At 57.6% G+C, this 26,097-nt stretch overlaps 1 protein-coding gene across 2 annotated transcripts; it reads left to right on the forward strand.

Annotated features, from left to right (window-relative positions):
• The first annotated feature begins 1,183 nt into the window (after window positions 1-1,183).
• Window positions 1,184-25,751, forward strand: MAPKAPK3 (MAPK activated protein kinase 3). Of its 2 annotated transcripts, none has more exons than XM_081159201.1 (11): window positions 1,184-1,308; window positions 1,571-1,847; window positions 17,684-17,823; window positions 18,918-18,982; window positions 19,446-19,525; window positions 20,808-20,931; window positions 22,111-22,186; window positions 22,513-22,637; window positions 23,294-23,379; window positions 23,643-23,723; window positions 24,394-25,751. In XM_081159201.1, the coding sequence occupies exons 2-11, from the start codon at window positions 1,623-1,625 to the stop codon at window positions 24,541-24,543; spliced, it is 1,152 nt and encodes a 383-aa protein (XP_081015327.1). In that variant the 5' UTR covers window positions 1,184-1,308; window positions 1,571-1,622; the 3' UTR covers window positions 24,544-25,751. The 2 variants fall into 2 exon arrangements, with proteins under 2 accessions (XP_081015327.1, XP_081015328.1); XM_081159202.1 differs by having other exon boundaries at window positions 1,192-1,293.
• The last annotated feature ends 346 nt before the right edge of the window (window positions 25,752-26,097 follow it).

The raw sequence follows: 26,097 nt of genomic DNA on the forward strand, positions 1-26,097 counted from the left end.
GGAGAGCAGCTCAGACACCTGTGGGTGGGACGGCGGCCCCGGCGCCTGCGGTACTGCAGGTGGCCTGTAGATGGCAGCAGAGGCCCGCGCAGGGATCCTGGGCCGAGCCGGCCCCCTCGCCCCCGCTGAGCCACCTGCTCCGCGCCGCTCAGCCTCGGGGTCGCGGGGATGGGAACGTGCAGGAGGAGCGCAGGTTTCTCCAACGAGATAGCAACACCTTCTGCGGTTCTAGACAAGGTGTTTTCTCTCAGGGGCCTCCATTTCCTCTTCTGTGAAATAAGAGTTGTTTAACAGCACGGGCTCCAAATAAATAAGGAAGCCTGAGATGGGCTCTCAGCTCAGACCTAAATGTGGAAGGGAAAACCACAAAGCTAATCGAGAATATCAGTTCCTGGGGTGGAAGGAAGAGACTTTTTAAAAAAAATTTAGTGGGGGAGGAAGAACCAGACAGAGAGAAACATCCAAGCGAGAGGGAAAGACACCCATAGGCCGCCTCCCAAACGCTCCCTACTGGGAGGGAACCGCAGCCTAGCTATGTGGCCCCACCAGGAATCGAACCCCCTGACTTTCCAGTGTGCGGGATGACGCCCCAACCAACCGGCCAGGGCAAGAGGAGACTTTTAAAACACGACAGCAAAAGCCCAGACTATAAGGTGAAAAGTTGATGGATCTGGCCAAATGGGAACTCAGGGTTTCTGGTCTAAGGATGTTGTGTCCCAAGGGGGAAAACAATAAGCCCAGGGTATGAGCAGGAGGTGCGCACAAGGGGGGAGACGCCAGTGCCAGAGACGCGAATCACAGCGGAATGCGATCGCACTCGGCACGGGGGCAAAAACGGAGATTTTAGGGACGGAGGCCGGCGGCCGCGCACCGGTAAGGAGGTCGCGAGCTTTAGGAGCCGTATTGGAGGGTCCCCTGGCAGCCTGGCGCCGAGGAACGCGGCTTTCTGCGCTGCCACCTCCTACCTCGCTGGTAAAACCCGGGCTCGCACAACCCACGCGAGACCCCGCCGCTTTCGCGCGTGGGTTTCCCCTGCGAGGCCGGGGAAGCCACGCCCCCTCCTCCGTGGGCCCTCCCCCGCGGGCGGGGCCTGCCTCGGGCTCCCGCCCCTCCGCGCCCTGCCGGGGAGCGCCTGGCCCTTTAAGGCGGACGAAGCCGGGCTTCTAGTCGTGGACGCGCGGGGGAGGGGGTGCAGTCACGTGGGCCGCGGGCCGCACGACTCGCGGCTCCCGGCGCCCCTGGCCGCCGGCTCCCACGACCGCCGCGCCTGCCCGTCGCCCGCGCCGCTGCCAGGTGCGCTGCTGTCAGGTACGCCCGCGCCAGGGGCGCCCGCCCTGGGCTCCCCGTTCCCGGGACCTCTCGGCCACCCCGGCCCCTTCCTCTCTCCACCGGTGCCCGGGCCGGGGCGCCTGTGCCCTGGCGGCGCGACCCCCGCCCCTGGCCGCGCGTCCCCACTCTCGGGGCAGCTCGCCCCGCATCTCCAGCGTTGCCCGCAGCCCGGCTCAGGGTCTCCAAGGCTGGGGTGTGCTGGAGGAGTCTGGGCGGAACTCACTCTTGCCCTCTTCCCCAGGTGGCCCTGGACGCCCCAGGCTGGGGCCGCCTCGGAGCGCCCCGCGGGGGCCATGGATGGCGAGACAGGAGAGGAACAGGGGGGCCCCTTGCCCCCACCAGGTGCACCTTCCGGACCCGGCCCAGCTGGCGCTCTGGCCCTCGCGGGGTGGCGGGAGCCCAAGAAGTACGCCGTGACCGACGACTACCAGTTGTCCAAGCAGGTGCTGGGCCTGGGTGTGAACGGCAAGGTGCTGGAGTGCTTCCACAGGCGCACGGGGCAGAAGTGCGCCCTGAAGGTTAGTGACCCCTCGCTGCCGCCTGGGTGGCCCCCAGGGTCCAGCAGCAGAGGCCTGTGGGGCCTGCTAAGCTCCTTAGGTTCAGCATCACCTTTCATCTTCATACTCCCCTGTAGGGCCAGGCTCCGGGTCCTCCCTGCTTTATAGGTGGGAAACTGAGGCTTAGCCTAGTTTCCAGGGAGCAAAGGGTGGAGTCTGTGTGGGTAGATCCAGCTGTACCCGGAAGTGGGGAAGGAGTGGCTCCTGGCTCCCGGGTTCTGGCTGGGCCTATGTGTTCCCGCCCAAGAGGGGCCCTCTTTCCATGAGAAGCTCTTCTGGTGGGAATGGGTCTGAATTTCCCTCTGAGGCCGGGTCACCACCAAAGCTTGGGGTGGAGCTCCTTTCTCCTGTGGCCCCTGCCTGCCTGGGCTGGAGTGATGGGAGCCTTCCAGGCTGACTGGTGGGCAAGGCTGATGCCCATCACACCCGTGGGCAGGAGGCTGTTGATGGGCTCCAGCTGAGTCACAGGGCCCCATGCCTGACCCACCCTGGTTCCTGGGGAGAGGGCTGACCAGCCACCTAGCCACGTCACACCATAGGCTCCCTGGAGGCCTGGCTAAAACCTCACTGATACAGGTGGAGTCAGGGGAGTTCTGGGGGTGGCTGATGTAGCCACCTAGTTTGTTTAAGTCACTTAGTTCTAGGCCCACAACTCTGCCCCATACCCAGAATCCCTTGAATCTGGGAACCTTAGTCAATTGCAGCTTGTGCCAGTGACCACCTGGATGGGTAGAGGATGGTAAGGAAAGTGGCTCCTGGAGGTTAGAACACAGCAAAGGATTTTCCTGTTTTATAGATGTTGCAATTATGAGCCTGAGGTCACAGTCCTGCTCTAATGTCTGGCCTGCATTTGCCAGATTTGTTACCTTGAACTAGGTTCAGGAGTCCTGAAGCCAAGTTTCTCCCTCTGGGAGAGACAGGGGTTGTTGTGAGCTTGGATTGAGATGATGTGCGTACAGTAATTGGTGTAGAGCCTGATGGAGGCCTGGAGAGGCTACAGGACTTATTTAGGGCACAGGGTCTGCAAGTGTCTGAGCAGGAACCTGGGCTCAGCTCCCTGTGTCTTTCCCAGGGTCACTAGGGCTGATAGAGGTCGTATCCCTAGGGTGGTCTTTGAGGGGATCAGGAGAATGGGTCCGGAGGAGGCTCAGGGCTGGGCTGCTGAGGCCAGGTCTCAGACACAGCTCCTTTGCCTACTAATCCAGCGTTGGAGTGGGGTTGGGGCCCTTTTGGAGCCCCAGGCAATCCCTTGGAGTCCTTCAGGGAAAAAGACAGCTCTTCTAAGGGGAGATGAGGCTCAGGGGGTGAGAAGTGAGCATTTCTACCCTCTCCCTTGACACCGTCTTAGCCCCTTCACCTGTGTTAGCGTCAGGGTGCAGTCTGTGTGGGGAGGGGCCACCCAAGGCCAGAGAATCTCTTCTTCTTCTTCTTTTTTAATACATCTTTATTGATTTCAGAGAGAGGAAGGGAAAGAGAGAGATAGAAACATCAATGATGAGAGAGAGTCATTGACCGGCTGCCTCCTGCATGCCCCGGACTGGGGATGGAGCTCGCCACCCTGGCATATGCCCTGACCAGGAATCGAACCTTGATCTCCTGGTTCCTAGGTCGATGATCAATCGCTGAGCCAGGCCCAGCCGGGTAAGAACCTCTTCTTAGTACCAAGGCTTTGGCCCTGTGAGCCAGGGCTGAGCTCTGACTGGCCCCTGTGCTGCTGCAGGTGCTGTGAGCGAGGCGGGCGCGGAGCGGGAGGCTGCGGTGTATGGCCCCAGGCAGCACCAGCTTTAAGCAGACTGGCCTACCCTTCCCCATAGGTGCTGCCTGGTAAGTGACTGCAGCAGTTTCTAAAGCACCTCTTCTTGGATGTGGGGCCTCAGTGCTTTCTCTGTTCTGGACGGAGAACTGGGGCCAGCCGAGAACGATTCCCCTGCTGTACCCCTTTCGGCTTTATGGGTGAGCATGGCTAGGGCTACTGGCTTAGGACCTTCAGGCCTGGCCCTAAGTTGGCCCTCAAGGGGAACATGGATTAGATTTGGCCCCCACCTTCCCATTCTTGCCCCCTCACACCAGTGACCGAGCCTTGAAGTCCCTACTCAGCAAGGTAGATTCGTATTCGTTTTACACCTTCCAGATGGGGTTAGCACAGCCTCTGGTGCATCGGACCTGTCCTGTGAGTGGTGGCTCTCGCCTTGAGGCGGGAGGTGGCATTTTCCCACTTACATTTTTTCTCTACCCCCTGCCCAGGAGGGCCAGGGCCTGGGGACCTTAGCACATGGGCAGGCCTGGGCCCAGGGAGCTCATCTAGTCCATGAATGGGTCTCAGCCCTTTTTCTGCCTCTGCCTAGCCCTCTCCCCAGCTGCCCAGGTCAGCCTAGGTTGGGCTCCATATCTTTCTGCCTCCCTAGACCTACACCCCAGTTTCCCAGCTTGCCTGTCTTGTGGCTGGACACGTTCAGGCCCTCTGTGCCCTTCTTGGTGGTCCAGGCCTAGTGCCCTGGCCTCTCTCCATGCCCATCCTCTCAGTCTTGTTGCCCAAGATGGCAGATAGTACTTAGCATGAATTTTGGAAAGCAGCAGGCACTCATAAAACAGGAAGAACTGTGGTCACTGACCCTGTGGCTGTTGCTATTCTATGGGCGCCCTAGAAGAGCAGGCTCCTCCTCCTTGAGCTGGGCCTCTTCCCCTTTCTCTCAGCCCCTGACCTCTGGCTTGGTCCATCTTGGCCTTGTTCACACGCTGAGGCTCCTTCCCAAGGATAGCTTCCGCAGCTGGTGCAGTCATGCCACCCTAGGCACTTGCTGCTGTCCCCTTGGCAGGAGCCGGAGGACTGTCTGCCGTGTATGGGAGCTGGGGACTGCCTCCTACTGACTTCTTGATTGTGCTCCCTTTCAGGCCTAACCGCTTAATTGGCACCCCTGAGCTTCATTCCCAACTGGGCACAGCCCTGAAGATCTGTCCCCCATCAGTCACCCCAACACATTTGAGACCCAGCCCCTCAATCCTAATCACATATATGAAAATTGGGACCTGGAGTTAGTAGTCAGAAGTCATGTCACCTGATTGGGATGGGACTGTGGCAGAGGCCAGAATCCCCTCCCCTCCTGACTTCCTGCCCAGCCCACGTGTGGTCCTCAGCCTTCTGGCAGGCAGCGGTAACCACGGCACTTACTAAGATAAATAAAAACAATAAAAGGCCTTACAGAGACAGAGGGGTTCATCGCGTGGAAGGAGAGGTAGAGCCTTCCTTCTTGCCCTGCTCTCTGGTCTCTGGGGCTGGGGCCCTGTCCTCTGACCATTGGAGCATGTTGGGGCCCCTCAGGGCTCCCAGTGCCCTCCTCTTCTGGTCTTTGTCAGAGAGAGTGGAGTGGTTGGGGACTGGATCCACATGCCCAGGAGATCTCTGCATTGCTTCATGGGTGGGGCTGGCCTGTTGGAGCTGGTGCTGCAGAGCTGGATTTGGGGCTGGGCTTGGTGTGGCTGCCACCTGCCACCCCCTCACCTACCTCTCCAGACCGGTCAGATCAGCCTCTGCAGAGCTGCTTGTTACTGAGTCAACATATCAGGGAGTGTATGGAGGGGTTGGTGGCCGTGTACACAAGTCCCCAGCAGTGTTTTCACTGCCCTGAGCTTCTCCTAGGGTGCCCTCTCCTGGAAGGAAGTATTTGAGGTACTCAGGTGCTTCCTCCTGCTGAACTGCCTGGGCTGGCAATTTGCTTTTTAAAAGAAGATCCTAGGGAGGGCATCAAACCCTAAGAAATGCAAATAGTGGAACTTTCAGCAGAAGTGGGTTGTTTGGAGATGCTGTACACCCTGCCCAGCTGGCCTTTCCTACAGCTTTAGAAGCTGCTCTCCCACCTCCCACGTCCCGTCGGGGTCCCCTCTGCTGGGACTTCCATCCAGGAGCCAATGCCAGCTCTCAGGCTTTAGGCCTTGATGTTGTGGGTTCTCATCAACGGCTAACAGTTTTTCAGAGCATTCTGTCTGGCACGCCCTGTTTCCCATGCACGACACGTGTTCTCTTACCTAATCCCTGTCATTCCCAGTTTATGGATGAAGATACTTAAGTTCAGAGAGGTGAGCGACATGCCCAAGGTGCACAGCTGGTGAGTGGCAGGGCTGGGACTTGAGCCTAGGCAGTTTAATGCCAGAGTCTTAGCATCAAAATCACCTTTTCATGCTTCATGCACGTCTATGGGGCTATGGGAGGGTCTCTGAGACTTGGCTCCTGGGAAGATGCGGGCATCCTCCTCCATGGCTCCCTGGCAGCCCAGGCTGGGCCCCAAGTGCTGCTCTGGTGTTTGCCACATCTCCTCCTATACCGGACTCCATGCCTGTGAATGGACAGGTGGTGATCCCGTAAGGCCAGTGCACAAGGACCATGATGGCTGCTGGGCCACCTCAGGAAGATTGTGTGGTTCATACCACGCCTTGTGGGTGCAGAGGGCTGGGCCAGGCTGGGGCTCCAGGAGGAGGCTGCTTGCTCTGGTCCTGGTCTCCGGCCGGAGAAGGATGTGATGAGGGCACAGGGTGTGTGTGACAACCTGCCTGGTGTGGACAGCTCAGTGCCTGCCGAGGAGCACCACTTCCCCGCTCACTGTCCTGCGTCCAGGCAGGATGTGGCTGTTCTCAGCAAGGCTGACCTCTCGGCCCTGATAACCCCAGGGAGGACAGAAGGGCTGCATGGAGGAAGAGGCCTTTGTGCAGAGCCTCGAAGGGTGAGGACAGAAGGCCGGCGGGGACTCTCCCTCTCCCTCTCCATCTGCCCACACCTCAGGTTCATCCCTCACCCCACCGGAGGCCTCTGTCTGCGGTGCCCTCCCTCCTGCCCGCAGAGCTTGCAGTCAGCATCACCAGGACTTCTGCGGAGTGCTGCTGCGGGCGCTCGGGGGCTTCTGGGGCGGCTGGGCTGCCCTTTAGCTGAGGCTGTGCGGGGAGGGCCGGCCTTCCTGGACACAGAGGTGTGTGCTGCCCGTCGCCCCGGAGCTAAGTGGATTAGCGCCTGCGTAGCTGTGATTAAAATCCTGCTGTGTGGGAACTGCAGGGTATTGCTCAGAGCAGGGGTATGAGGTGTCTGCTTGTGGGGACAAGGAGCCTGGACAGACCTGAGACGCTGGGATTATTGACTGTGGGTTTCTTGCAGGTTTGGCATTAAGGTTTCCTTTATCTTTAGGTGGGGCCTCGTCCACACTGCTTTCTCTTTGCGGCGCTTTCTAGCTTTCTGGCTTCTCTGCCTTCTTGTCCCTCTCATTTCTTCTTTCTCTGCTCTGTTTCTCCTGCTGTCACTTAGTCCCTCCCCCTCGGGCCTGGCCACTCTCTGTGTGTCTCATGGTTTCAGGCTCGGCTGGACCTCTTCTCTGCAGCGTGCAGGCTGAGGGCAGGCAGAGGACAGATGGGGGCTGGCCCGGTGCTGGGGATTCATCCTAGTCACAGGGAGTGGGGATGTTGGACAGGAAGGAGGAGTGCCTGGCTGTGCCCATGCCACTCACAATGTCCCCTCCTGCTGCTGGCCTTGGCCAGGTGCTGGTGGCCTTGGCAGCTGGAGCAGTGGAGTCAGGAGCATTTGGGCCAAGCTTGTAACCGGAGGCGTCCCCCGTGGAGTGTGGGAAGCCAGCTTTGGCTGTGGCCTCTGCTGTTGGGTCTCTTTATATGGCTCAGTGGTCTGAGACTTTTGCTTGGGGCCTGGGCCAGAGCCTCAGAGACAGTGGAGGTACCTGTGGAGGGGCTGGGAGGGCTTGAGATGGGAGGTGCGTGCAACCTGCCTCCCCCTTGAGGGCACAGGTGAGGGGGCGCTGTCCCTGCACTACCTGGCATGAGCTCCCCAGAGCAGCTGACTCCAGCCCGCACCTTGCACCTGACCCCTCACCTCAGTGAAGCTCAGAGGCTATTTTTAGGGGCATGAAGGGCCAGGGCCCTTCCTAAGGGTGTAGCCTCCATGAGGGACTCTCAGCTCATTCTGTAGATGTCCCCCCAGCATAACCAACCCCTTTCTCAGGACGTGGCAGAGGGACTGGCATGGCTGCACATTCTCCAGCAGACAGCAGCACACAGCTAGGGGGCGGGGGTGAGGGCACCCCCTTATTCTTCGAGCTCTTCCTACATACTGAACACAAACCCAGCAGAATCTAAGAAGGGGTCGCTGTCACCCCATGTCATGAATGCAGAGACTGAGGTTTGGAAAGGCAAAGTTACTCGGTGTCCCATAGCAGGGATACTCCCAGGCTGGGCTGGAACCCCAGCCTGTCTGGCAGCCAGGTCGTGGCTCTCAGCCATCCCTCCCTGTGGGCTGGGCTGGGCTGGGGAGCAGGAGCAGGGCCTCTCCCAGGTCACAGCCTGACCGTCTGTAAGGTGAAGGGCTGGGTGCTCTGCTTGGCAAGGGCCCCCTTCTGGCTAGGAATACCCTTTTGGTGGGCAGTGACACGAGCAGTGCCAGGAAACAGGCAGGTGGTGGGCCTCACCTTGTCCCCAGCTGGAGCTGCTCTTGCAACTCGATGGGCAGCGTAGAGACTGGCTGGAGGGTACCCCAAGATGCCTCTCCTGAGCCAGCTGCCAAATGGGGTTCCCAGGGGGACAGTCAGCCATGATGGCACTACCAGCAGGGTTTGTGCTCTGCTAGGGACAGGAACTCTGGGATTATGACTCAGGTTGAAGACCCCCATCCACTGTACTCCATGGCCCAGTTAAATCCTGCAGCGAGGCTGAGCCTGTACCAGGTGCATCTTTACCCCAGGAAGGCTCAAGAGAATGGGCATGATCGCTGCAGCCCATTCCCACCGCAGGAGTGTCCCTCAGGGCTGTGAGGCTACCACCCTGGTCTCCTAGAGTGGGGGGCCTTCCTCCCTCCCCTGCTTCTCCTTACATCTATGCCTCCTTTTTTTTTTTTTTAATTCTCACTGGAGGACATACTTTTCATTGATTCGAGAGAGAGAGAAACATCGATGTGAGAGAGAAACATCGATCAGTTGCCTCATGCATGCACCCTGACTGGGGATCGAACCTGCAACCTGGGTATGTGCCCTGACTGGGAATCAAACCTCCGACACGTCAGTGCATGGGACGATGCTCTAACCACTGAACAAACCGACCAGGGCGACATCTATGGCTCCTCAGCATGGTCAGAGAGACTAGGCAGGTTTCCCAGGAGCTGGCTGGGTGTTGGAGCCTGGGAGCCTTCTAGCTGAACAGGAGGGGGAGAGAGAGGGGCCAGAGGCCAAGGGAGGTTGGATTCCAGTTTCCTTGGCTTCCTTGGGTGGAGTCTGAGTAGGGCAACGGATGCCTGTGTTCAGCCAGGCCTGTGTGGGGAGCTGCAGGGGCGTGGAAGGGAGGAATGGCAAGCAGAGGCAATGTTGGCGTCGGGGGAAGAGCAGGTCTGTGGGGTGGAGTCAGAAGGTTCCCTGGCATCTCTGCACCGTGCCTTTGGGGGTTATCCAGTCCATCCCCCCAGTGCCCCACTTCTTATTCCTTCATTAATCTTTGTGGCATCTCCTCCAGATGAGAGAGACCAGCTATCATCCTTCTGAGAGTTGGAGGGTGGTCGGTCCCTCTCTCCAAAGCTGGCCAGAGGCAAGGACTGCTGGGTGCTTCAGTGGGGGTCACCTAGGCATGGCCTCACTTGACCTCGTCACCTCCTGCTCAGAGAAGGTGGGCTGCCCTCTGTGGCCCTGTACCGGCTCTGCAGGCATCATTGTGGCACAAATGACCAGTGGAGACACAGATCTGTGGCCAAGGTGGGGTCTTTTCATGAGGAGGGACCATTGAGGGGACATTATTTCTGAGATTAGGATTGAACACTTGTGTTTGCTGAAATTTCTGTCTTATAATGAAGATGCTTCCTAGTGCATGGTCCCTGGCCTGAGGCACTAGGAACCCCCATTCCCCAAATGCCTGCCCCAATTGGCACTCATGTTTCTGCTCTCCTTCCCTTTCCCTGCCTGGGAGCACACCCCACCCACCTCCACCCCTCCGTAGATCCGACACTTCTGCCTTTGTTTCCAGGTTGTCTGTGGCTGGTGGGCAGCAGATAAACCAAGGCCACCAAAATTTAGCCAATTAAAAGAGTCTTGTGTTCCTGAGACTTGACAATTTCAAAATGTGTGTTAGCAGAATTTCCTGGGAAGACAGCCGCTTGGAGCCTCAGCCACTCCCTCCCCTCCCAGGACTCTGGTGGGAGATGGTCAGGGAGGCTCCCAGCCTGTCAGCTGTGTCCCCCCCACCCCCTTCAGGTACTCAGGCCTTGGCACTGGAGAAAAGCAGCTGTTTGGTGGCCCTCCTTGGTCCTGGGTTCTCTCAGGAGGCCCTGGTCTTCCCATCTCACCTTCTCTGCCAGGTTCCAGCTCTGGATAGAAAAGAGAAGGGCAGAGAAGGAGCCAGGACCAGTTCCCTAGGCCCTGGGTCCTCATTAAGCATCCTGATTGGCAGTAACTCATCCATACACCCCAAATTCTTAAGGCCAGAGCACCTGTGGCAGCAGGTACCTCGCTCTGGACCTGGCCCCCAGGCAGGACCAGTAACTATGCAGGAGTCAGAAAGGGATCTGTGAAATGGGCAGGCTTCCCTGGGCATGAGGGCTTAGTCCCGGTTCCCAAAGGACTCTGGGACTCGGAGGTGGCTCGTGTGGGCCATGTGACTCAGAGAAGCCAAAAACCTCCCTGTGCCTCTGTCTCCTCAGCTGAAAATGATGGCTGATGATGCGGCTGTAGAAGGACAGGAGCTCAGTGTCATAACGTGGCGCAGGGCAGGGGTTCCTGGCATATCACGACTGTAACAGCCACAGTGGCAGAGCCTGGGCTTGAGCCAGGGGTGTGGGGCCAAGCTCCACACATAAAAGGAGCTCAGCAGCCGTCGTCGCGGTCCCCCTTGCCCAGGAGCCAACGGGTACGGGTTCAGATATTGACTCTCACCACTCAGCTGTGTGATTTTGGCAAGTCACTCAATGTCTCAGAGTCGCAGCTCCGCACAGTGAAAGGATGATGCTGGGCCTTCTCAGGACATGGTGAGGACTGAATGAGGTGGCGGCTGTGACCAAGCACTGTGGCCAGCACAGCACTGGCAGAGCACCAGGGAGTGACGGTCACGCTGCCCGGAAGGGAGAGCGCCCAGCCCGGGCCTGGGCACTTGGGCTCAGCGGAATCTAGCGAACCACCGAGGAGAAGTCAGTGGATGGGGTGAGACGCAGGACAGGACGTGGTCAGAGCTTAATGAAGTGAGGTCTGATCTGGCATGAGGCCAGCTAACCCATTGCTGCAAAATTGGTTCCATTAGCTCCGGTAATGAGCTGGGAAAGTCGGGGAAATGAGTGTGCGAGAGAATCATGGCACACGTCGGGGGCACTAATGCAAAACTGTGGCTAAAACATTGGAGTTGATCTGGCAGGCAGCTCCCCAATAGCTCTAGTGCCCTTGGTAGGGGTGGAGGTGGGACTCTGGCTTTATAAGGAAGATACTGAGGCCTTAAAAGGACGTTTCTGCCCTGGCTGGGTGGCTCAGTCAGTCATCCTCTACACCAAAAGGTTGTGGGTTCAGTCCCCAGTCAGGGCACATAACTAGGTTGTGAGTTTCATCCCTGGTCGGGGTGGATACAGGAGGCAACCGATTGATGTTTCTCTCCCACATCTATGTTTCTCCACACCCCCCCCCCCCATTCCTCTCTCTCTCTCTTAAAAAAAAAATCAGTAAAAACATATCCTCAGGCGAGGATTAATAAAAAAGGACATTCCTGTTCTGAACCCTGAACTCGAGGTCAGTCTACACTGTCCCATCCCTGGGGCTAAAGTCTCTGCTCTGAGAGGACAGAGCAGCCAGCAAGGGTCACACTGGCTGGCTGGGGACAGGGTGAAGTGTGCTCCTAACCCAGGGGAAAATAATCCCAAATAGCCAGAGCACTGGGAGTCAGAAGGGACCTTAATGTGGCTGAGTTGAAAATGCTTGTTAAGGAGGGGGTGTGGTAGATTCAATGTGCTTTTTCTTCTCTCTAACCTTCCCCTGTAGAGAACAGAGGTTCCCCACAATAAAAAAAAAAAAAAAGAGTTGAAAACTTGTATTTTTCTGTAATATGCTGTTTGGTTCTGCTACCTGAGTGCTCGGTGCTGAGCATGCGCACTGCAGTGTCCAGCCTTGCCTGAGGCTTGGAGGAGACCCCCAGGCAGGAGGGAAGGTGTCAGGAGACATACCAGCCTTTCTCCTCTCCAAACTCTGGCCCAGAACAAAGCTGGAATCCCAGGAGAGTGATGGGCCTGGCGCTGTCGTCTCAGCATTCCCCCCAGTGTGCCAGGCTACAGTGCCACGCGCCGGCCGCGGTCTTGATGAGACATGGTCATCTGACTCTGGATCTTTTGCGAAATTATCGTTGAAGGCATTGCCGGATGTTGTACTTTTCCCTCATAGAACATCTAATGCTAAATTGCTTTAAGAATCTGGTCTTGGCGGCCCGGCTGGTGTGCTCAGTGGTTAGAGTGTCGGCCCACGCACTGAAGGGTTGCAGGTTCGATTCTTGGTCAAGGGCACGTACCTGGGTTGCAGGTTCGATCCCCAGCCCTGGTCAGGGCACACGTAGGAGGCAGCCGGTCAATGTGGCTCTCTCACATTGATGTTTCTCTCTCTCTCTTTCTCTCCCTCTCCCCATCTTCCCCTCCCTCACTCCCTTCCACTCTCTCTAAAAATTAATGGAAAAAAGAGCCTCAGGTGAGGATTAGAAGAAAAAAAAGAATTTGGTCTTGGCAAAAGTTCAGTGAACGAATGAACGTGCTTCTCTCTGTGGGGTGATAAAGCAGGGAGCCTACCTGGTTTCCTTCTTTGCCAAGACTCCCAGGAAGCTCAGAATTACAATGTGCGCTCGATTACAGTTGTGAACTGACATGGGTTTCTGGTACGTTTTTCTTTCTCTTCATTATAAAGAGAACCTGACATTTTTGTTTTACTTGGCTTCTCTCATGCTCTAGAATTATAAATGCCTGAAACCCTGCTGTCAGTGAGCCGGGCAGTGGAAAGAGTGGGGCTTGTTGTGGCCCACGGGGCAGTGAGGGCACTGGACCCCTGGCCTCCGGAAGGCTCCCTCTGTTGTCGGGATGATGGCTCTCAGGCTGTGGGTTGTCGTGAAACCCAGCATTCATGTTTCTTCATTTGCCAGTGCTCACTGATGGAGAAATTGCAGGCCAGCTCTCTTCCCCCGGAAGGAGTGGGTGTTCCGGCAGGGGCCACGGGGTGGCTGAGCGAGAGCTGCAGGTTAAGTGGCTGGGGGTGTGGAGGTTGTGGGGAGGAAGCTGCTTATCCAGGCTGGTGGCCTTGGGCCTCCTGTGTGTGTGACACAGATGGAGATACTGTGAACACTTTTAGCTGAGAAGAGCCCAGCCCTGAGCGAGCTGGCTGTGGACACTGAATATGTGGGTGGGTACGTGGGCCTGGTTGGGGGTCCTTCCTGGGTTGGGAGGTGGCTGGAGAAGGCTGCTGGGGGCTGGTCCCAAGGCTGTGTCTTTCCAGAATGGCTGTAGACACCCCAGCTCTGATGCTCTAGGAAGGCAGATGGCGTGCTTTTATGGTTCTGGGCAACAGAGATGGGGTCTCAGTGGGATAGGAGGGTTGAGCAGAGGGGGCTGGGCTTGGTCACCTGCTTGGGCACAGCTGTCAGGCTGAGTTGTGACAGCAACACCCCAGTCTTTCTTGGGCACCTGTTTGTGCCCAGTTCTCTGCTAGGCACTTCAGAGAAGTAGAAAATATTGGATGAGAAAATGGACAGATGGATGGGTTCCACTCTCTGGGGATCCAACGTCAGCATCTCAGAGGCTGGGGACACGTGCATACCCATGGCCCACACACACACATCCCCCACATTCCCTACACCCATACACACCCATGCATGCACCCCTATACCTGCATGTACCCATGTTCCCATTGCACACACACCCCTGCTCCTGTGCTCACATTTATTTCAGAACAAGTTTCCCCGAGTCTTGCAAGCTGTAGTTTTGGCCAGTACCTCTGTAACTTGGGGTCACCCCCTCCTGTCATTTCACCTCGGTCAGGGCTGTCTGGGTCCCTCTAGCCCTGCCATCGTCCAGCCAGGTGGCCCCGGGGCAGTGACTTCATCATCCTGAGCCTCTCTTTCCTCAATCTGTAAATTGGGGCTGATGGTCCCCGCCCTGCTTGCCTCACAGGGTGGCACCCCGCATTCCCATGAGATGTAGAGGAAGAGGGTGTTTTGTAAATAGCAAATTGTTTTTCAAATAGTCAAATGCTGCTGCTGTTTGCCCAGCCCCTCCACCCACAGCAACCACTGTCCTTGGGTGGGAAGGGACACTGCGGGAAGTAGTGAGGAGACGTGGCCATTTCTGAGGCCCCCGTTCCACCTGGTGATGCTGCAGGGCCGTGGGCCCCTCTGCCCTCAACCTTTGCTGGGTCCATGGTCCGGTGGGGTTGGTAGGGGACTCAGCCATCCAGCTGCGGGCTCTGGGGGCAGGTAAGGGAATTTGGCAAAGGAGAGTGAGGAGAGAAGGGAGGTGGAAACCACCGATCAAAGCCTGAGGCTAGAGCAGTGCCCTTTGTTCAAGGAGATGTCGCCTCACATCCCACACTCTGCTCACTTCCCTGGGGCCCGCACCTCAAGTACAGCCAGGAGCCCCCTCCCCCAGGAGAAAGCTGGGGTTCCACTTCTCAGTTGTGTGTGGGGGTTCTTGTTGGGTGCCAGCTGGAGCTGTGGAGCTGCCCAGGAGCCATCACAGACCCTCCAGCTTTGGTGGACCCCTGGGGAAGCCTAGGGGATGTAGGAGGGGAATGAAAGAAGGGTGGGGTCTGTTGGGTTGGCAGAAGGCTGCCTCATCTTCTTTTCTTCCAAGCTGTGACCAGGGACCAAGATGTCAGGTGGCCCCCTGTGGGTTCAAGCATTTGGATATGGGGTCTGTGGAGACCCTGGTGCTACTCCATGGGGGCAGGGATATGGGAGTGGGGCTACAGTAGGTACCTTGCAAGGAGCCCCTGACCAGAGGTCCCCCTTTTTGTTCCCTTCCCCCTAATCTAGCAGCTTAACATTGGGGAGACAGAGGCCCAGAGAAGCAAAAGACTGGCCCAAGGTCATACTGAGAAGGGGAGAACCTTGGCCTCCTGTCTCCTAGCCCTGCGCCCATGCCCATGCCTAGGAAGATGGGGCTTTTGCTGGGGAGCACTGCTTATGAAGGGCATTGTGGACTCATGTGCTAACATGAGTGAAGCCAACTTGTAGCAATGGCCTTGTGGCCTGGAGCAGTCAGGATGGGCTCCTTAGAAGAGGAGATAAAGTCTGGTTCACCAGAGAGGGTGGGTGAGGTACAGTGGGAACAAGTTTGGCCAGCTTGTCTTGTCTCTCATTTGTTGAGCCTTCCTGGGTCCTCCTCAATTTAATCTTACTCTGTCCTCGTGATGCATTGTGAAGGCTTCTTATTGTCACCACCCATTTATAGATTTGGTTATTAAATATATAAATATTATCTGAGCCTGTGCTCTGTGCCAGGCCCTACACCCCAATCCTGGGACCCAGTGGTGACCAGGCTCACTGGCCTTTCTGGACGCCCTTCTGGGCCCACAGTCTGATGAGGGTGGCCACCTGGCTGGGGAAACAGCTGCGTGATCTGGGACCAGTTACTTCTCCTCTCTGTGCCTCAATTTCTCATCTAAAGAATGGTGATAATGAAGTCCCTTCCCCCTAATATTAAAAAGGGCTCAGAACAGAGCCAGGCACGTTGAAATGCAATCTGTGTGTGTGTGCCTGTGTGTGCGCGCGCGCGTGTGTGAGATTAGGGTTATCAAAAGGGACAAGTTAATTGTAGGTTGTGAGCAAGTGCTACACAGGAGGGAGGTAAAAAGGGGTGGGGGGGGAAGCTTTCCAGAGAGCTGGAAATATTTTCTGTCTTGATTGGGGTGTGGGTTCCAGGGGTGCGTGCAATTGTCAAAATTCATTGAACTGGTAATAAAAAGAACAGCAACAAAACCTCACTGAGCTGGACTCTTGATGTTGGTCCACTTTACTGCATGTAAAGAATACCTCAGTAAACAAAGTACGCATATAAAGGAAGAAAAACAAAGGGTAGAGAGAAAATGGGGGACCCTTGAGGCCCTCTTTAGACAGGGTAGTCAGGGAGGGCTTCTGAGAGGAGGTGACATTGGGAGGATTCCTGGAAGAGAAAGCTCTGGCTATGGGGAAGAAAGGTGAGGAAACGGAGGCTCTAAGAGGTTTGGGACCACACTCAAGGTCAGCCCTAGGCATCAAGAGTGACAGCCCAGGATATTTCTTGGCAGCTGGGCTTGGGTGGGGCCTTGGCAGAAGCCAGTGGTGGCATTTGTGTTTTCTAGGGCCAGTCCTCTCCCTGTTCCTGTGTCTGCTCTCAGGGCCTTGGCACTCAGAGAAGGACTATTTTAATTTGTATGGGAAATGAGTCCCTAAATATGGACTGAGTGGGGTGGGAGGCATTGAGAAGCTGTGGCTCAGGGCAGCTCCGAGTCCTCCACCTCCCTCCACCTCCCTCCACCTCTCTCCACTTCCCTCCACTTCCCTCCACCTCCCTCCATCTCCCTTCACCTCCCTCCACCTCGGGGAAGCACTGGGTAAAGGCAGAGCCCTGAAGCTCTCTGGCCTCTCCTCCTGTCCCTCCCATATTTCCAGCTCCCTCCCATTGCAGCCCGTCCCCCCCCACCCCATCTCCTTTGTTCAGGAGCTCAGTGTTTCCTGCCAGGCCCCTGCCAGGGACCCCCAGCTTTACATGACCTGCCTCTGCTCCCCAGCTGCTTCTGGCCTGGTGGGAGGTACAGAGGCAAAAACCATTGGAGCAGGTGCTGGGAGGACTTTCCAGAGGAGGAGACCTCTGAACTGAGCCCAGGAGGTTCCTCCCGAGGAGGGAGTTGACCCGATGGAGAAGGAGAGGGCAAGAGTGCATGTGCATAGACAGGGACTGGAGGGCAGCCAGTTTGGGACCAGCAAGTTCATCCTTCTAGCCAGAACCAAACATGTTTGGGACCAGGGGAAGCAGGAAGAAAGCGGGAGAGGAAGGCAAGCCCTCTCCCCGTTCTGCGCATCTCCCCCTGCATGCTGACTTCTTGTCGCCCTGGGCCTCCTCTGAGCAGGACCACTCCAGGGCCTTGCTCATGTCCGCGACTGGCCTCCTGGTTGGCAGCCATAGCCCAGGGCTGAGTGAACCTGAGCAGGATCCCGGCGCCGCCCACCAGCTTCCTGCCTCGCCTGACGCATCCTGTGGAGATGACTGTCATTACTCAGTTTTACAGAGTTTCGGGCTGTGGCTGGGAGCTGTGAAAGTTTGCCTGAGGTCACACTGAGTCATTGGAGAAATTTAGCCCCAAACCGGGACTTTACCCCACCAGGCGGTCACCTCCCTCAACTAGGGTCCTCTCTGCTCCCAGACTCTATTTCTGGGTCCACAACCCTCGTGCCATCCCATTGTACAAATGAGACTCAAGGGGCGTGTGGCCCCTGGCCTGGGGTCCCACAGCTGATGTGCGATTGGACTTCAAAACCCGTTCGATTTCCACTTCTCTCGTCCGGAGAAGGAAGGTGGGGGCGTCTGGCCTCAGAGCCTTTCCAAGCTGTCAGCCCCCTCCCAGGGCTTCCCGAGTCGCCGGCCAGGCTGCCTGAGTCTAGAGGCTCCCTGGACCCAAATCAGGGAAACCTGGATTCAGATCCTCACTTTATTCTTCATAAGCTGGGTGACCCTGGGCAGGTGATGGGCTTCTCTGAGCTTTGGTGTCCTCCTCCGCAGTGAGGGCAGTGGCACTGCCGGGGGGGGGTGCTGTGAGCTGACCCTGTCTGTGCTGACCCACCCCCAGCTCCTGTACGACAGCCCCAAGGCCCGGCAGGAGGTGGAGCACCACTGGCAGGCCTCAGGTGGCCCCCACATCGTGCGCATCCTGGACGTGTACGAGAACATGCACCACGGCAGGCGCTGCCTCCTCCTCATCATGGAGTGGTACGCGGCCCGCCTCGCCCCGCTGGTCCCCCGGTCCCCAGGCCCTGCGCTCTCCCAGGGGCTCTTCCTTAGAGAGCAGCCCCGGGGGGACCCCAGCCCCTGAGGGTGGGAGGAAACAGCTTGGCTCCATCCTGGGGAGGGGCTGGGAGAGCTGTCAGAGGCGGCCACCAAGCCCGAAGGTGCTGGGGGTGGGGGTGGGAAAGCGGGGACGTGCACAGTCCCTCAGCTTTCCCCTTCCTACCGGGGTTTGCGCTCTCATGGTCCCATTAGAGGCTGGGTGATCCGAACCCAGAACCAGGAGCCCATGGCCTCCTCTGCCCAGGCTTCTCCCACGAGCACTGTGGCTCAGCCTAGCCTCCCTCAGATCTTGGGCCCGTGTCTGGGCCTCCAGCTCCTCCCCGTCTGCCTTTTGGGCCCCCCTTACCCTACAGGTTAGCAGCTCTTGAGTCAGATTTGGGGTTCACACCCTGGCTCTGTCCCTCATTAGCCATGTGACCTTGGGCAGCTGTTAACCTCTGTAGCTCCCATGTAAAATGTGGAGGAAGATCTCAATGCAGCGTTCACGCTGTACTTTACTCCATTCCAAGCGCTCCCTGTGTATTGCTGGTTCAGTCCTTACAGCTCTGTGAGGCTGGTGCTATAACCCCCATTTTACAAAAGAGAAAGCTGAGGCACAGAAGTGAAGGGACCAGCCCAGGGTCACACAACGGTGCACACGAAGCTCTTTGCCCAGGGCACAGCACACAGTAGGTGCTTAGAAAACAGTGGTCCTGATGATAATCGACATCCCTCATTTGGGGAAACTGAGACTTGTGTGGGGGTGGGTTTGCCCAAGCCTCAGCCAGGTGAGGGCAGTGCCACTAGAAATACAGGACTCCCTGGGGAGGATCTGAGCTCACCACCCTCCCCTAGTTCTAAGTTCAATTCAACCCACCCGAGCTGACAGCCCACCACGCTCCAGGCTGTTCGAGGCACAGGGGAGCTGCCAGTGACTGTTCCCTGGGCAAGAGCAGCAGGGCCTGGGCCACGATTCGGGCAGGGCAGGATGACGCCTAGCTCTCCTTGTCCCTGCTCACAGTCACATTCTCTTATAGCATGGAAGGTGGTGAGTTGTTCAGCAGGATTCAGGAGCGTGGCGACCAGGCTTTCACTGAGAGAGGTACATGCGTGCAGCTGGGTCAGTGGGGGGATTTGGGCTGAGATGGATCACACAGAGTTACTGTGTGATGCTGGGCATGGCCCTGCTCCTCTCTGTGCCTCAGTCTCCCCAGCTGAACAAGAGAGGGTGAGACAAAGTGGGTGTGCCCCTGCCCCAAGGAGTTCTGTAAGTCTGTAGCACCTTCTTGGAGATGGGCTCTCCGTGACATTGGGATGGAGGCTCCAAGCTTCTGGTACTGACCAGCGACTGAGCTGGGAAGAGGTGGCCCAGGCCTGAGGAAAGAGGTCTAGGTGGGCTAAGGCATCCCCAGAGGAAATTAGGGTGACTGGGGTAGGCGTATGAGATGGGGGTCCTGGGTTGCAGGAGTGCTGTCACCATCTTGGCTGTCCCAGGGGGATAACAGGGTGGGGGCCCCAGGCTGCCCAACCTCTGACTGGCATCTCACCCTCCTCTATGTCTGCAGAAGCCGCAGAGATCATGCGTGACATTGGTACAGCCATCCAGTTCCTGCACAGCCAGAATATCGCCCACCGAGATGTCAAGGTGAGGCTCCAGGCCCTGGGATGGGCGGCCAGGGAGGGAAGGGTGATCCGCAACCCCCAATGGCTCCCAGCACCCACTAGATGGGGGCTGAGTCCCTTCAAGGGCTCTGCCTCCTGGCCTAGACTGATCTTCTCTGTCTCTTCTCTCCTGATCCCAGCATTCTCATTCTGCTCTGGCCAGATGGGTCTCCTCGATTCCTTCACACTGTAGTCCCAACAGCCCTGAGACTAGCTGAGTGCCTACTTTAAGCCAGGAGGCCCTGGCAAGTGTCTCGTTTAACCCTCACTTAACCCTGTGAGGTTAGGTGACATTACCCATTTGACAGATGAGAAAGCCAAGGCTCAGAGAGAGATTAAGTGTCTTGCCCAAGACCATAAAGTTGCCACACTGGGGTTCGTTCATTCATTTGTTCATTCAGCAAGGAATTTTGTGAACACGTAATGTGCTGGGCCTCAGGCAGGGGCTGCCTGACACTATTGAGGCTTCTTTGAAGCATCGGCCATAGTTTCGATAGGTTAGACCCTCATGCCAGCCTTTTAAGGGAAAGAAGCCATTCGCTGGGCGGCAAGGAGGAAGGAGCGGAAGCGGGTGCAGTTGCCGAGCCTGCTCTTTCTTTCCATGGATGGGCTTCAGGGGTGTGCTGGAGGCTCAGCTCTCCCAGTTTCCTCTCCAGGGAGGCCTGGGTCTTAGAGATCAGCCTGACGCAATGCAAACTGAGGTAGCTCTGCATACACTGCATGTGCCAGCCACCGTCGGAGCAGAATCTGCAAGCCCTGGGCCCTCTGCCCAGGCCAAGAGCCTTAGCCTCCTAAGGCTTGTTTCCTCGCTGGGTCTAGGATAGCTGCAGGTCTGCTGCTGCATTAATAGGGCCTTGCTCGGGCTGGGTCCTGCCAACCCTACAGTTCTCCTCGGATTCTGGATCCACGTGTGGCCATGACAGACTCACCTTCTGAACCCTTGCTTTGTTCTGGTCCTGGCTTCCTTTTTCCCAAGGGGAGGAAAACCTTCTGCAGAGGAGGTTCCCTTGTGTAGACAAAACCTGCTTCCCGGTTTTGATCTCAGTCCAAGGTCGGATCATCTCACTAGAACCTGAGAAATAGCTTTCACTGGCTCCACATTGGAACTTTACCCAACACCCTGTCCTTCTACTCCTCTCCTGGGGCCTGGCTCCTCCTGCCTCCTTTGGGGTGAGAGAGGGAGGAGGTCTGGCTGAAGGTCACCTTGGGACTCTGTCCCCACCTGGTGCCTAACTCCAGACCAATGTTTTCTCTTCTGGGCCCAGCCTGAAAACCTGCTCTACACGTCCAAGGAGAGGAATGCTGTGCTGAAGCTCACTGACTTTGGCTTTGCCAAGGAGACCACCCAGAATGCCCTGCAGACACCCTGCTATACTCCCTACTACGTGGGTGAGTCCTCGGGACGTGGCGTGTACCCCCCCCCCCCCCGCCCATGCTGGACCCTGCAGCGGTGTGGGGCAGCCGGTGGGTTGCAGAAGTCAAAGAGTGAAAGTCCAAGGAAGAGGGAGGGGGTCATCCCGTCTGCGTGGAGGCAGTGACGAGGGGGGGCCCGGAGGCTGCAAAAATATTCTTCCGAACTTCAGCTTCTGCCTTTGAAAATAGATCCAGGAAAATTCTGGCTGCGGCCTGTGAGCTGAATGACATCACAGCAGCTCTAAATATATACGTGATAAAAGGCTGCCATCAGCTCTGGACAGAGCCCAGCCTGGTGGTTTTTCTCCCGTGCATATCTTCCTGGGATTCGTATACAGAAAGTGAGCAGGCCTTTCCCCCTGCCTGAGGGGAAAGGCACCAGCCACCTGCCTCGTGGGAGAGAGTCCCTTAGGCCAGGGCATGGACAGGACCTGGGGTATGCACACTCGTGCTTCCTGGAAAAGTCCCTCACTCCCTGGGAGCAGGCAGCCCTCAGATCTGGAAAGGTCCCTGCTGAAAGTGCGTCACCTGAGCGTGGGGTGATGGCTTCCTTCGCCCAGGGCTCTTCTCCCTCAGGAGAGGCCTTCCGAGAGCTGCTGAAGGGGTGCGCAGGCCTCGAGACAACTGAAATGGCACTCTGTTTACCCGGACGTGTTTTGCAGTATTTTGACTTAAATCTTCTGGCCTACTCATCTCATTGCACTAACGGAAAGACCAAGGCCCCGTGAGATGGAATCCAAACTGACCGTGGAATCCAGAGCCCTCCCCCAGTCCCTCCTTGCCCTGTGTGTTCAGGGAGGCAAGGGACGCGGGGCAGCTGGTGGCTGAGGCTTTTTTATCTAGGACGGGACCTCACCAAACCCCAGCCCAGCCTATCTCTCCTCTTCCCTCACCAAGCCTGAGACCGGCCCAGAGGAGCTGGGAGCTATCATTTCTTACAGCCAGCCTAAAAGCGCGTTGAGTTTTTCTGGGAGCTGTTTTTCCTCCCCCAACTTCACACACATGCTGCCTTCCCAGAAGGTGCCAGACACCAGTCTGCTCTGCCCCCCTCTCTCATACGGACACCTGTTCCCCACCTTGCCCAGGCTTCAGGCTCCTGCCTGGGCTCTAGGACCCTGGGGACTGAGAGCCCTCCTGTGCCCTCTGCCCTGGCAGCTCCTGAGGTCCTGGGTCCGGAGAAGTATGACAAGTCGTGTGACATGTGGTCCCTGGGCGTCATCATGTACATCCTGTGAGTACAGCGCCTCCACCTCCTGCATGCCCCCCCCCCCGCCAGGCACCCTCAGTTCACACGCCCTTGACGAGACTGAGCAGGTCCCTCGCGCAGGCTGCTCTTCCATTCTGGTCGTGGACACCCCTTCCTCGGGCTGCCGGATGGGCCTCTCCATACCAAGGGCAGAGAGTGTTCCTGGGAGGAGCCCGGGGCGGGGGCAGAGGGCTGGGATTGCCGCCATGGTGTCCGGCCGGCTGTCTCCCCGGTCAGGAACTTGGGGAGGAGAGAGGGTCGGCTCTGGCGCTGCCCCCACGCCTGTGCCAAACCACCCCGCCCTCCCACAGCCTGTGTGGCTTCCCGCCCTTCTACTCCAACACGGGCCAGGCCATCTCCCCGGGAATGAAGAGGAGGATTCGCCTGGGCCAGTATGGCTTCCCCAACCCTGAGTGGTCGGAGGTCTCCGAGGATGGTGAGTGACCCCTCTGCACCGGTCCCCATCAGTCTTCATTCCGGAAGACACCACATTGGTGTCAAACTGACCTGTGTTCCTGTGCCAGCTCCCCCGCACCCCAGCTGTGTGACCCTAGGCAAGTCACTCAACTTTTTTGAACTTCAGTTTCTTTTTTTTTTTTTTTAAATATATATATCTTTATTGATTTCAGAGAGAGGAAGGGAGAGGGAGAGAGAGAGGTAGAAACATCCATGATGAGAGAGTCATTGATCGGTTGCAGCCCACAACCCGGACATGTACCCTGACCGGGAATCGAACCCTGATCTCCTGGATCCTAGGTCGGCGATGCTCAACCGCTGAGCCACGCCCGGCAGGGCTGAACTTCAGTTTCTATACCTGTCAAATAGGCTCAAGATTTGTCTGCTCAAAACTTCCTCTAGCTCTTGGTGCCTCATTCATACTTTCCTCTTGGGAACCACAAGCCCTGTGCCAGTTCCTCACTGCTGCCTAGCAGATGACCCCCGACGCCAACAGCCTTACAACGAGAGAGCTGTTAGCTTGCTGTTTCTGTGGGCTAGGAATTTGGGAGCACATGCAGAGCTATGGTCTCTGGGGAGTGGGGGGGGCTGGCTTTGAGGGACTTTGTGCCCTCACCACGACGCTCTCGGCTCCAGCCAAGCAGCTGATCCGCCTCTTGCTGAAGACGGACCCCACGGAGCGGATGACCATCATGCAGTTCATGAGCCATCCCTGGATCAACGTGAGCGCCGCCCGGTCCTGTGGTGGGCAGGGTGGCGAGCAGGGCCCCCAGGCAGGAGGAGGGTGGCTCAGGAGGCCTTGGTGCAGGCCGCAGATGTGTGGCAGTGCCCCACCTATGACCTCCCTTTGCCACTGCTCCGGTCAGGCTCCTTCGCCTCCCTGAGCCTCGGTTTCCCCACCTAAGACTGGAAGAAGGGGTAGTGGGGAGCCAGTGATATCCCAGGTGCCTGCAGGTTCTAACCCATGGGCTCGGGCTCCTTCCAGCAATCCATGGTGGTGCCGCAGACCCCGCTGCACACGGCCCGAGTGCTGCAGGAAGACAAAGACCACTGGGACGAAGTCAAGGTGGGTGAACCCCGCCTCAGTTTCCCTGCAGGTGCCAGGGTTTTGGAAAAAGAGACTCCGGGGTGGTGGAGCACAAGGTGTCGATGACTACACTGGTGGTCCAACTATGGCACCTGCAGCATTGAGCTGCACTGCCCCCTTCAGGCTGCTGCTCCTGGCTCCCTCCCTCAACCAAGGGGGGCTTTGGGCCAGGGGCTCAGTGAAGGGGCTTCGACCCCAAGCTTTGGCCTTAACCCGTCTTATAATCTACAGCACTTAGGAGGGTGTTCAGCCTGGTTTTAGACTCAGCAGAGGCCAGGTTGGAGCATATTGGGCAGCAGCTCAGAACCCCAAGGCTCCCAGGGCACAATGTTCAGGCCCCAGTGTCCTGCATGTCCAGTAAGATAGCGTCCCTGCTGGCCTTGTGGTTCTGAGCAGGTGACATTGGTCCAGGTCCCTGTGCTACCTACCCTGGTGTTGTCCCAGGGAGTCATTAGGCACTTTCTATGCCTTAGTGGATAAGCGTGATGTCTCCCACAAAGGACTGTAGGGAGGCTTGTGTGATGCAGATGGAGGGACTCAGTGCTGCTTGGGCAGCAAAGGTTGTCATTGCCATCGCTGACATTAAGGGGCTGCCCAGGGAGGAGGGTGATGGCTCCGGAGGTCAGCACATCCTGACATCTGTCCCCAGGAGGAGATGACCAGTGCCCTGGCCACCATGCGAGTGGACTACGACCAGGTGAAGATCAAGGACCTGAAGACCTCTAACAACCGACTCCTCAACAAGCGGAGGAAGAAGCAGGCAGGCGGCTCGGCCTCCCAGGGCTGCAACAACCAGTAGCTCATGGGGCCTCGGAGAAGCTGGGCCTCTGGGCCTGGGGACAGACTGGAGTGGGCTGAGGCCCTGACCCATAGGGCCCAGGGTCACTTTTTTAAACAAAAGGACTATTTTTGTGTGTCTTAATTTGGCACTTGAAACTTCAGGATGGGGGACTGTGACCCCACACCTCCTTCAGGGCCCCGGTTCAGGCTCAGGCCGTAGAGGTGCGGTGCCTGGGGCTAGGGAGCTGCCTTCTGCAGCTGCAGTGCCTTCATCCACAGTGGCCTGAGCCGTGGCTCTGTCCTGCCCTGGGAATGGCCTTAGACTTCTAGGCCACTTGTGGCTGGGCTTCCCTCCTTCTATGCAGACACTCCCCCGTGGGCTGGGCAGATGGGCCTGGCCTTGGGAAAAGCATCTGGCCATTGGTTGCCATGGTGACCAGGGACAGAGTTGCTGTCTATGAATGCCGAGTGAGCGAGCAAGGGAGGCAGAGGGGCAATTGAGGGTCTGTCCGCCTTTGCCTTCCCGGGGATGTTGGTCTTTCTCCCCTCTCACTCTAGCCTCTTTGGTCTTCCAGAGGCCCAAGGGTCAGTGTGCCGGCCCCCCTGGGCAGTCCAGCCCATCTTGCTGCAGCCCCATCCCACAGGGCCTTGGAGCTCTTCCGCCTCAGGCCCTGGGCCCAGCCCTCCCGTTACTACCCCCTACCCAAAGAGTGGCCTCTCCTCTCAGCTGAGGGTGGGAGGTATTTTTAACGCTTTTCTACTTTGGAAAATGTCACTGTGACAAAAGCTGGTACAGTTCCTCTGCCCCCACCTGCTCTCGGGATCCCAGGGAGGAGAGCCTCTCTCCGTAACGGTTCCTTCTCCACTCTGCCCCGGTGGGCTCTGGTGGACTCTGGTGGACTGTGAGAGTAGATGGCTGGGGGCAGGGCCAGGAGGCTCCCTGTTCATCAGGGGTCCCTTTTTATACTCCAGGTAAGACCCAAGGCAGTGGAGGGCTACTGAGGGACGCTTTGAAAGTCTGGTCCCGGCCTGAGTCAGAGGAGAGAACATTTTTCTTTGCCAGTCCGGGCTGACCCAGCCTCACACTGCCCTTGATAGGGGGCTGACAAGTGCCTGACACCCAGCCTGCTTCCCTGATCTTCACCCCTTTTTTTGGCTGGGAAACCCTAGACCACATGGGAAAACACTGCTGGGTCGTCCTATTAATAAACCCAATTTTGCCATTTCCCTCTGGTTCCTGTGTTTCTCTTTGTCTAGATGAGTGGACAGAAGTGGCCCCAGGGCAGCCACTCACACCCAGTAGTGATTGTACCCTTCCTGGAGAGGGTTTCTAAGACCCAGTGAGCGTGCCACGCTGGCTTGAGGGCCACCGTGGCCTCTCCAGGCATGGGAAGGTCAGAAGAGAGGAAGGATGGCAGCTGCCCCCTGCCCCTGCCCTGCGCCGCCCGGTGTGCTATGTGTGTGACACCCACCCCCGGCCCTGTGTGCGCCAGCGTCTGCCCACAGTGGCCACCCCCAGCTGTGTGCCAGCCTGCTGAAGGGCAGGCACAGTGCCTGCTGCAGCACGGAGCTA

This window comes from Miniopterus schreibersii (genome assembly GCF_964146895.1).
Source record: "Miniopterus schreibersii genome assembly, chromosome: 15".
Classification (NCBI taxonomy): Eukaryota; Metazoa; Chordata; class Mammalia; order Chiroptera; family Miniopteridae; genus Miniopterus; species Miniopterus schreibersii.

Bases quoted from the DNA above. Each gene is read 5' to 3' on its own strand.
- MAPKAPK3 (XM_081159201.1), top strand. From the start codon at position 1,623: ATGGATGGCGAGACAGGAGAGGAACAGGGGGGCCCCTTGCCCCCACCA. The intron at 19,526-20,807 runs GTGAGGCTCCAG...TTCTGGGCCCAG, and splicing joins TCGCCCACCGAGATGTCAAG to CCTGAAAACCTGCTCTACAC. The intron at 22,638-23,293 runs GTGAGTGACCCC...TCTCGGCTCCAG, and splicing joins GTCGGAGGTCTCCGAGGATG to CCAAGCAGCTGATCCGCCTC.